Raw genomic sequence first — 10,916 nt, forward strand, 5'->3', positions numbered from 1 at the left:
CCGCGGGCACGGGGCGGTGCAGTGACGTCACGCCCGGACAGGGCGCTGGAGTTAGAGCGGGAGCGGGAGCGGGAGCGGGAACAGCACCGGGAGCGGGCCGGGGAACGGCTCCCGAGCCTCTGCCCGCCCTGGTGAGCAGCGCCCGCCGCCGCCTCCTCAGGACACAGTGCGGGGACACAGATGGGGAAGGGGCTGCAGCACGGCCCAGGAAAGGCTGAGGGAGCCGGGGCGGCGAACAGGGAACCTCAGCCGTGTGTAAATACCCACACAGTTCCTAGCGGGAACCTCAGCCGTGTGTAAATACCCCCAGAGGGCTGACGGGGCTGCACCGAGCTCTGCTCGTCCCACAGCGGCACTGCAGGAACTGATGCCCAGGAGGTGCCACCTGGACACGAGGAGCATCTTCTGCCCCCCTTCCACGGGACCTGTGTTTGTGTGGGAGCATCTCAGACAGACCCGAGTGTTTGTGAGCAATCCTGTGTCCCCAGAACACGTTAAAAAAATTTTTAAAAGTTGCTGAGGGCGCCGTTCCTTGGCCTGGTTGCTGGGTTGGGATGGAATGCCCTGATAACCCCTCCTGATGCTCAGTATCCTCGGTGACACTAAAGATTTCCCACTGTCTCCTGTCCTGTCTCGTTTCCAGGGATGATCCTGTGCCAGTGGGATGGACAGGAGTACCTTGCCAGCAGTGGCAGAAGAACTCTTGAGAGAGATCAAAAAGGCTTTTCAGGAGAACTCACATGGTATGTGAAGGATCCTAAGTCAAATTAAAAAAATCACACCAGTCTGGGCTCTTTTTTTAAAAACGTGAGACATAATGCTGCTTCTTAGAGCTTCTGGTGCACGTGGTGATACTTGAGGGATGATAAATTAATGCCTCCAGGCAGGAATTCTGCTGCCCCCTCTGCACTGCTGGTTCTACACACTCACCAATCCCAAAACTGGAGTTGGAAAAGGAAATTTCCCAAAGCCGTGGCCTGACTGACCGGCAGAGGGAGTGTGCTGGTGATCCCAGGGTGAGGAACAACTTCCCAGGGCTACAGTGAAAGGAGCACAAGCCAGCAGTGAAATCCTGGCCAATTCCAGCAGCTAGTTAAGAACAATTACCTGTGCTGGATCTGTGCTAAGAGAATATTAATGTTTGTGTTTACTGCACAGAATGGCTCTTCCCGAGGAAAGTGTCTACTGAAGGAATATTTTTAACTGCACAAAACCCAAACAAATAAGAATTCAGATAAATCTGTCCTGAGCACTACGTGGGAGTGAGAAATGGGCAGAAAGTTCATGTCTAAACTGTCAGAGTGACCCCAGTGACAGCTTTTTGGCACACTTGCACCTATGGCTCCTGTCAGGTTAGAGTAGATCCAAAATCTACATGTGACTGCTTTTAAAGGAGCTTTATAAATCCTGTTGTAAACTAAACAAAAAAAGAAGTTCACATCCCTTTAAAGATGTGCAGCAGAGTGGTACTAAAGCACACATTGAGACAGAGCTGTGGAGACAAACTGATTGATCCCTTTGCAGAACTAAATTCAAATAAAGCTGAGAAATTCAAACCAACAGTGCAAGTAATGGAGAATATTTTGAATTGTCAGAAGAAAAGGATTTTAAAGTCAAGAATCCAGATCTTCCAGTGGGATATGGAGACAGAGTACACTGTGTCCCCTGGGTGATCACAGAAAGATCAGAGTGGACAAGCAAAGCCTGAGCTGTCAGCTACAACAAACACAGTTTGTTTGAGTGTAACTTTCCATTTTAACAAGAAGTTCCAATAAAGGAAGACACAATGTTTCAGTGGGCTGTATGAAAAGCCATAAACCAGTGGCGCCCTGCAAGACTGTGCTGGAAAAGAAAAACATTTTTAAACTTGCGATGCCAGAGTTCTCAACTCATGCCAGGAGAGTTTGAGGGAAAATAATATATATATTTTTAACCAGTTTCTTAAAGTGACAGACTAAGATGCTGAGGCCTCCTGCCTTTTATTGTGTGCTTTTAAAAGTAGGATGTCATAAAAGAAAGTACATTTGTGCTTCTGCATTTCTTTTTAAAATGAATCCTGTGGTTGTGATTGCTGTACTTGATAAGTGCTTTAGCACTGCCAGCATGGATCATTTTGCTGCTCCTTGTTGCTTTTTTTGGTGGCTACAGAGGATGTTGAGAGCTCTGCACTCCTGTGTGACCTCTGGGGGTACCCTGGGGGGACAGTGACCCCTCTGTGACGTGAAATTCTGCAAAATCACATTTCCTTTTCTTTCTGTTGCAGTCCCTGATGACCTGCTGCTGGGGTGAGTGTCTTCTGCTTCTGTTCCTGCCCCAGTGTCCTGCTGCTGGGCAGTTGGTGATCAGCTCTCATCATGGTTTTCCCCTGTGCTGCTGAAACACAAAAATGCTGGTGGTTTTGGTGGTAGTGCAAATGAAGGTTCTGAAGAGGTTTTTTTCCAGAGATTCACAAATTATCTCTGTATCACTGCATCTCCTGTGATGACTTGCTCTAATTTAAACCCGGGATATTTAATGTGAGCTCTGAGTCCAGCCTCAGGTCTGGAAGGAGTTTTCTGTGGGAGTGGATTGTGTTCCAGAGTGATTCATCCCTCTGCCTTCCTGCCACTGTGAGCACCCTGAGCTCACTCCTGCTGTTTGAGTCATGGGCACCTGTGACAGAGAGGCAGAAGTGTCCTTATCATCACCCTGCACAAGGGAATTGTTAACTTGCAGATTGAGAGTTTTCTTCTGTTTAGGGGCAGTCTAAGGTCAGCTTTGTCACCCTTGTGAATACTTTAGTCATTCCCAGCAGTGACCTAAGGGATCCAAGTTTCACAACTTCAGCCCTCACCAATTGGTGTTGAAGGTGGAGAAAAGGCATTGTCACAGTGGAAGAGACTTTCCAGATTCATCTTTAACCTTGTGTTCCAGCCAGTCAGAGGATGAGATCACCAGGAACCCTCCAGGCCTTAATGCCTTTATGTTAAAGTTACCTGACACAACACCTGTGCAAGGTGTGCTGACTCCTTCTCCTGGCACCACAGTGGCCTGTGAAAGGTGGGATTAGATTTCAAAGTTTTGTTTCCTTCTCCTCAGAAAAGAAAAGAGGAGGAAAGAAATTCTCTTGTTAAGTTTAATAATGGTTGGGTGGTAACTCTTGGCAGCCAGATTTCCATCAATTCCCTGCATCCAGCAGCTCAGAAGTATTCTGATTTAATTTCCCAATCTCTTCCAAATCTCCAAAGTCCTTGAATTTCCTGTGGGCATTTCCTGTTGAACTGATGAAATTATATACACAAGAAAAGAATTCCCTAAATTTGAAAAGAGTTCCTGAACTCACTGAAATCAGCCCCCTTATAGTCCCAAACCTAATCATTAAGGAATGTCTTACGTTAAGCGTTCCCCACCCACCTCCTCACAGCCCTCAGATGGAGCCAGCCCTTCTTGCCTTGAGTTTGTGCAAGTTTTGGTCTTCCTGGAATCTGTCTGGCTGCTTGGCTGCTTATCAGTGAGCTTGACTCAGCCGTGCTGGGCCTCTGCCTTGCTCTGTGCTCCCTGGACTTGGAAACTTTCCCCTTTCTCTTGTCTCCTGCTCGTGTTTGGTGCTATCTCTTCATCACTGCTCATTTCCTTGTTGTTTACCCTTGGAACCAATCTAGACTACACAGATTTTTCTCAGCGGGTGAAAGGTCTTCAAAGTTAACTGAGTTGCCCCTGAGCTCTTTGGAAACACTCAGAGCAGCTGGATTTACTGGTCTAAAATGACTTTGAGGCCCATGAGATGTGTGGACAATAGGCTGAAGGTGCAGATATCCATATTTAACACACACCTTATCCTATACCCCTGCACAGCACCAGCAGGAGATAAAATCCCCCTTTGGGATGTGCAGTGATCCCCATTCCAAGCATTCCCTCATCCATAAATGCTGTGGATCCTTGCACGTGTCCTGCCTGAAAGGGAAAGGGTTTTTAGGGAGAGTGGAGGAACATCATGTAGTGCTGCCCCTGGGTGTTTGTCTGGAATAACTTGGCTGTCCCTGAGCCCTGCTCGTAGCTGGGTCACAGATGTAAAACTGATGCTATCTGGTGTGTCCATGTGCAGTGCAGTGTCTTGAGTAATTCCCTGATGTTCTTCAGCTTCCCCCTGATGCAGTTTGGTGGGTAGAGAAAGGATAATTTATCCCTCAGTTGGGATGGAGGAAATGTGATCACTGCAAAATGACTCACTTGTTCCCCAGGCTTTGAACAGATTTCCAAGGGATGAGGAAGGAACCCCAATTCCTGTAGCTCCAGGAGCTGTGGATCATCTTTGCACTCCCCTTTCTCCAACGAGAAAGTGTGGTCCAAGCCTGGAGGTGGCCAGCTGATCAGTGCAGGGCAGCACACCCAGGGCAGCCTGGCTGTACAGTTGAGGTGCCCCAGATCAGGAGCCCCTCGTGCCCTGAGCACTGGCAAGTCTGGCTCTGTGTGCTGCACTAAAATCTCTGTTTGTGCCTTGGTGCTCATGGGAGATTTTCAGTTACTGCAGCAAGGAAAAATGTCTTACTTTTGCAATGGGCACCTTCTGGGCTCCACAGAGCCAGGTGGTCTCCCTTTGTGCTGTGACCTATCTAGACACATGTTCTCTTCCAGGCTGAAGTTCATTTTTGGTCCAGCTGCAGTCCCAGCTCTGGATTTGGTGGATCAGCATTCTGTCACCCGGGTCAGGTCCCCCAGTGGAAGGACTCTCTACCAGGTACATGCTTCTCTTTGCTCTTGCTTTCTGATGGTTTCCAGCTGGCACCTGAGACAGTGTTTTCCTGGCTTGCCGAGCATGGATAAACACAGAGAGGACACCAGTGTTTTACAGACTCCTGAAGTGACACTGGAGCAGCAGCCACAGGCTAGAATTAGAGCAGCACGGTTCAGAACCATTTTCTTTGTGGCTCCCAGCCAGCCAGAGACAATTTATGTGTTTGTGGGCATCACAGTCAGGAGGAAGTTTTCCAAGGACTGCTAATTTTGCTTTATTACTCTCATCCTATCTAGCAAAGGAAGTTCTTCCTCTTGACCAGTTGTACACAACTCAGTGTTATCTGCCATCACTGTTTCTTTCCCCTCTTGATCTCTGCTTGGCAGGGGATCTCTGCTGCCTGGGAGGAAGCAATGCAGGCCAAACCCATGGGTTTCATTCTGGTTCAGTTTACCCAAGGCTGTGAATCATAGAAACATCTCCAGGAAATGGCATTTTGGGGAGAAGAGCTCACCTCTGCCCTGAGATAATTACAGCACAGGGTGGGAGTGAGGTGAGAAGAGGAGCTGTGGATGCTTTGTTCCCACCTTTCTGTGCTGTGCACAGTTCTTTGTTCTGTGGTCCCCCAGCACTGGTGGCATCTCTTTTGGGACAATCTGTCCATGCTGTGAGCCACTGACCAGCTGCATCCAGCCCATGGTATGCCCTGGCTGAGCACTGGGACCCTGTGCCCAAAAGATTTTAGTCAAGAAGCACCAATATCTTCTTAGCACTCCCAACCCCCTCAGGCAGTACAGCCACTCCAGGGCTGGGCCTGGTTCTGTGCTTTTCACAAACCAGAGAAGGGGGAATGTCTTTGCTCCCTGCTGTAGCACCCCAGAGGAACATTTCCAAGTATCCTTTCTGCAAAGGACTTTTTCTCCTCCCCTGGAGGTGCTTTGGGGTCGTGTAGGGTGAGAAAAGGGCTGTGAAATCAGGCCTGGCTGATGGCACAAACCCTTCTCACGTGTTCAGAGCTTGCACTGCTTGGTTTACACATGGAGCCTTTATCACTTCTGGGGCCGTGGAGAGGCCACAGGCCCCTCCAGAGGGACATGAATCATACCCAGAACTCAAGAACAGCCTTGGATTCCAGCTGAGGGCTTGCCTGTGGATGTTTGGTAAAGCCTAGGAAGCTTCCAGTACCCTTAGCAGCTGCCTTGCTGATTAATTGAATGCTCAAAGGCTTTCCCTTTTTTACTCCTGCTTGTCTGAAAATGCCACTGGCAGAGAATGGTCACATTCTCCTTGCAGAGCATTGTCAGGCCCTGCAGGCTAAGGCAGAGCTTTGCTGGGTGTCAATTAATAATCTACTGATATTAATAATGGACTCAGTTGGTGCACAATAAGTGTCAGAACTGCTCTCCTGCCTCTGGTTTCCCTGTGGAGAAGGAACCCCAGGACAGGAGGGTCAGGGAGTTAATGCAGGACAAACCTCCAGGAAGGAGGTTCCTGTGTGCCTCCAGTGGAGCTAGATTGCTGATTAAGGCCATGCTGATGAGTTCATTAACAGAGGAATCTGAAGAGAGATTTTTCTCTGGGGGTGTGAGGTTGGTGCCATTGTGAAATTCTCCTTCATCACAGCTGTGTGAGATGCAGAAACAAAGAGCAGAGTCTACCCTGGGGCTGGAGCAGTGACAGGAACACATCTGGGGTCATAGAAACTGAACCCCTGGGTGGGACACTGCACTGGAGTCACTGGCTCTTCATTCCTGTGTGCTGTAGGAATGTGAGGAAATGTCCCCAGCTGTGCTGCTGGGGAGAGGGGCATCCATGGACACTGCACAATCATCCCTGTTAATCATCCCCCACAAAGTCAGCCCTGCCATTTGCACCCAGATGTGGTTGAGCTGGAATGTGAGGTGGTGCTTCCACTTGCAGCTGGCTCTGGAGAACTCTTTGAGGCCATGAGGCTGGTTCTGTTGTGAAACTCCTTTGGGTCATTATAGCCAAATCTGAGCTGGTGATAATTCCATATCACCCAGCACATCTCAGGTCCTGCTTCAGGGGAGGAAGGCTCTGCTCAGACAGGCCCTGTAGTGTAGGCAGCTCTTGCCCTCAGGAGCTGAGATGGGAGAATAAAGAGCCCTCAGTCAAATGAGAGCTGTGATTGTCTCCCAATGCCCTTGCTGTTTAACAGAGGAGTAGCACTGATGGAGTGTCCAAGAGCTGGGTGCCTCAGAGCTGAAATCATCCCCAGAGAGCTGGGATGATCCCTGCCATGCTGAGGTCAGGGGTAAATCCTGCCTGCTGCACGGATGGTGGGTCTGGCTGATGGTGGAGCTGTGCTGGATGTGGCAGTGTTGACCTGGCAGCATTTGGGGCACCCTTTAGCCCTGCCCAAGTGGCAGAAATGCTGAGCTGTGGCAGAGGAGCAGGGCAGTGCTCCAGCCCTGCCAGCTGGCACTTGCACTGCTCACATCCTGCACTTTCATTGGCTTCTTCTGGTTTATGATGCCTTTTTTCATTTGTTTCCTGGGACTGTGTGGCAGATGCCCCACGGTGAAGGCTTTGAGCAGCAGGCCCTGGCTCAGGCTGTGGTGCTGCCTGTCTGTCTGTCTGTCTGTCCATGTGCTGATGCCTCAGCTGACCCTCCTGTGCCCCCACACCCTGGCAGGGACACCTCCAGGGGGATTTTCCTCATTGAGGCCCAGAGATGAGGACAGCAGAAGAAAATCTCACCTCAGGGCCAGGGGAGCACCCCAGTGCCTGGCTGGGCTCAGCTGGCCAGGAACAGAGGCACCTTTTTCTCCCAGTCTTTGGATTTTAGATTTTGCCTTATTAGGCAGAGGTTGTGTTCTTGCCATCTAGGTCAGGATGGGGGAACGCTGAGCTCAGCCCAAATCTGGCATTGTCTGCCTGTGGCTTCCCCCCCTCCCCAAAGGAAAACACTTCTGAAGGGAAGGCACCATCAGAATACTTCATCTTGGAAAAAACAATCAAAGGGGCTACAGGAAAACAAACTTATCACAAGTGAAACAAACTCGGCCTGCAATAAAAGGAGGACCCAGGGTAAAGGCCAGACTGATAAAAAATATGGTTTACCCTGAAATGGAAATGTGAATTTTGTGTCCTGGATCTGATGGGAGTGAGGGGGACTTTGAGGCATTGGCATTTCTATGGGAGAGCCCAAACTTCTGGATGTTCCCTATTGGGCAGAGGATGCAGGGAGAGCTCCAGGGTACAAGGGAAGGCTCCCGTTGGAAGTGCAGCTTTGGACAGTGAGGGACAATGTTCCTCTGAAGGGGCTTGGAATGCCAGGGTTGTCCTGGAGGGGAGCAGCACTCTGCAGAGCTCCACTGCCTTTTCACTTTTTGTGTTTATCTTTGGATTTAGGGGTGTGTGTGCCACAAACCCAGCAGAATGGAGAGGGCTGGGATGTGCCCTCAGAGCCCTGGGCCCTGTGCAAGTGTGTTCTGCTCCTGCAGATCCTTCCCTTCCCATGGGCTGGGCCCTTAGTTTCCTAAAAGCTATTTTCCACTCTTGAAGAGACCAAACGAGAAATAATAATCTATAGGCTGGCTTTCCTACATCCTGCAGTCAGCTCCAGCAGCTCACAGATTGCTCCATGCTGGAAAAAAATGCTTCCCTCACCTGTTTGCTCCCCTGGTGCCTCAGTACCAGCCTTGCAGGGAACAGCATGTGGGAAAAGCAGGCAATGCTGTTCCCAAAGCTGAGATGGAGCAGGGAGGCTTCTCTGGAGACTTCAGCTTTGTTTATTCAGGCAGATCTGGATTCCAGTAGCTGCAGCTGGTTCTGAGAGCAGAACAGTCTTCAGTGGTTGGGAAAGGAAGGGCCTCCCTGCAAGGGCTCAGTGCTGCTCTCCTCCTGTCCCCGGGCCGTGGTGGCTCTGGGTTCACACCTGGGCTGTGTGTGACAAAAGTCTTTGTCATTTCCACCTCCGAGCCTGCCAGTGCGGGGAGGGAGCCACAGGAGGGGCTGGCTCTCCATGGGAGCTCAGGGATTGGTGCCACCGCCCCTTCCCTGGTCCCTTAGAAGCAGACACGTCCCTGGGGCTGGGACCTTCTGCAAGCACAGGTACAGATCCCTCACCTGCAGGGAGAGAAGACCATGAGAAACCTGAGGAGCCTCAAGCTTAGGTGGGTCACTGCAGTGTTTGGGGACGCTTCTGTACTGTGACATCTCAGTCAGTGCAGACCCAGCCTGAGTCAGAGAAATTAAAGTGAGTTCTGCCTCTGACTCCTCATCTGCCTCTGTTTCAGGTCCTTGGAAGCTCAGGCAAACTCTACACGTGCTACAGCTCCTGCCACTTCTGCACGTGCCCTGCCTTTGGGTTTTCTGTGTTGCAGAAGAGTGAGAGTCTTCTGGTGAGTTCTGTGCCTCAGCCTGGGGAGAGGGGACAAGGCTCTGCCCTGCTCCAAATTTCCAAACAAACACAAGTGTGGAATTGGCCACAGAGGCTGAGCCTGACCCACTGTCATTGGCCTCTGAGAGCCCCGGGTTTTGGGTGCAGGGTGCAGGGAGGGCTTTTGGTGGCCAGCAGTGGTGGGGAGGGTGCCAGGAGCCAGGATCTGTGTGCCAGATCCCTGCATGGCACTGTCCTGGTGGCAGGACTGGGGACACTGAGAACCACCTGTGGCAGGAGGGATCCACATTGCTGGGAGGGCTGAGCCCTTCACAAACACATTTTGGCCAGGATGGATTCCTGGTCCAGGCTAGAGCCTGACATTCCAGCCTTGCTGTTCACTTTGCAGTGCAAACACATCCTGGCTGTCTACCTCAGCCAGGCCATGGGAGCCTGCCAGGAACTGGCTGTGTCTGAGGAGCAGCTCACAAACATCCTCCTGGCTGAGGAAGAGGATGAAGGATGAAGGATTTGGATCACTCCTGGCTGTGTAGTTGGCGTTTTTAATATCTACAAGGCTGTCAAATGCTCATTGTGGCTGGTAGATTTCTTCCTGTGCTGCAGCCAAGCGTGACATTAATTAGCAGCCTGGCACTGATAAATTAATTAGGCCTGCGTTGACTTCAGTTTCATTTATTTATTCTGGTTTTGGAATTTCTGAAGATGTTTGAACTAATCTGTAATAATTGTGATGTGAGGAATGCAAACAGTTCTGCAGGTCTCAGTGATCCACAGATTAAAGAGCTGCTGTGGCTCTGTGCAGGTGGCAGCTTAGAGCAATTTCTGATTTTTCAGTGGCAAATCTGGTCCAGGGACTATGGCAGGGACCCCTCAGCACCCTGAGGCTGGTGACAGCTCTGTGCTTCCACTGGAACAGGATCTTTGGAAGCATCAGCGTGGTTGCTGTGCTTTAAATCAAACATTTTCAGACACACTGAGCACCTCAAGGCTGCTTCCCTGGGACCCAGCTCCTTCCAGCTGTGATTCCCTGTCCATGCTCTGTCCTCCCTGAGGGCAGTGTGGCCTCTCATGCTGCACCTGTGAACACAACAACCTCCAGAAATAACGGGGCACAGGCTGAGCCAGGTGGCGTGGGTGGTAAATGAAGCATTTTGTATGTAAATAACAGTTACTGCAAATACAAAATCTGAGCAACACGAGGAGAGCACATCCATCCATGTACATCAGAGCAGTGACAGCTGAATGGCCACAGCTGCACTCGCTACAGAAAGTTCCTCTGCTGTTTTTGCTTCACATTTTTATAGAAACCTTCAGAGCTTTTTATTGAGAGGGGCAAGGGAGGTGTCCTATTTTTATTTTGCCTTGAAATGTCTTTGGCTCAGATCCACAAAGGCACTTCCTGTGCCCAATGACCATGACCTGGGCCAGAGTTAATGCCTGACAGCCCAGAGGCACAGCTGGACTAAGGATGCTCCACATCCGTCTGCAGGAATTGTGGCTCATGAGAGGCATGGGAAGGGAGCAGGGCTGGATGCTGAGCTGCACTGGAACATGTGGACAAGTGTTCTGGGACCTTCTCTCTTGGTGTTACAGCACTGAGGCTTTCACTCTGTTGCTGCTGTGAGAGTTTGGGTCGGTTTCAGGCAGCCAAAGGGAGAGATTCCATCCTTTGTTGTGAGGATAAATGTGGCTTGCAACCACTTGGCAACCCTGCAGAGCTGCAGGTGAAACCCTGCTTGTTCCCAGCCACGATTAACAGGAGGAACATGGCCAAAGATAGCACAGAAGGGAAGGAATGAAGGGAGGAGAGAGCCAGGCCCTGCCCAAATGGCAGGA

The 10,916-nt window shown here is 50.5% G+C and overlaps 1 protein-coding gene across 1 annotated transcript; it reads left to right on the plus strand.

Moving 5' to 3' along the window:
* The first annotated feature begins 10 nt into the window (after positions 1 to 10).
* Positions 11 to 9,728, plus strand: ZSWIM7 (zinc finger SWIM-type containing 7). Its single transcript, XM_014876451.2, has 6 exons — positions 11 to 131; positions 644 to 743; positions 2,264 to 2,285; positions 4,615 to 4,717; positions 8,977 to 9,081; positions 9,469 to 9,728. Exons 2-6 carry the CDS (start codon positions 665 to 667, stop codon positions 9,583 to 9,585), a joined length of 426 nt encoding a protein of 141 aa, XP_014731937.1. The 5' UTR covers positions 11 to 131; positions 644 to 664; the 3' UTR covers positions 9,586 to 9,728.
* The last annotated feature ends 1,188 nt before the right edge of the window (positions 9,729 to 10,916 follow it).

The sequence above is a fragment of the Sturnus vulgaris genome, chromosome 21 (genome assembly GCF_052056855.1).
Source record: "Sturnus vulgaris isolate bStuVul1 chromosome 21, bStuVul1.hap1, whole genome shotgun sequence".
In the NCBI taxonomy this organism is placed as follows: domain Eukaryota; kingdom Metazoa; phylum Chordata; class Aves; order Passeriformes; family Sturnidae; genus Sturnus; species Sturnus vulgaris.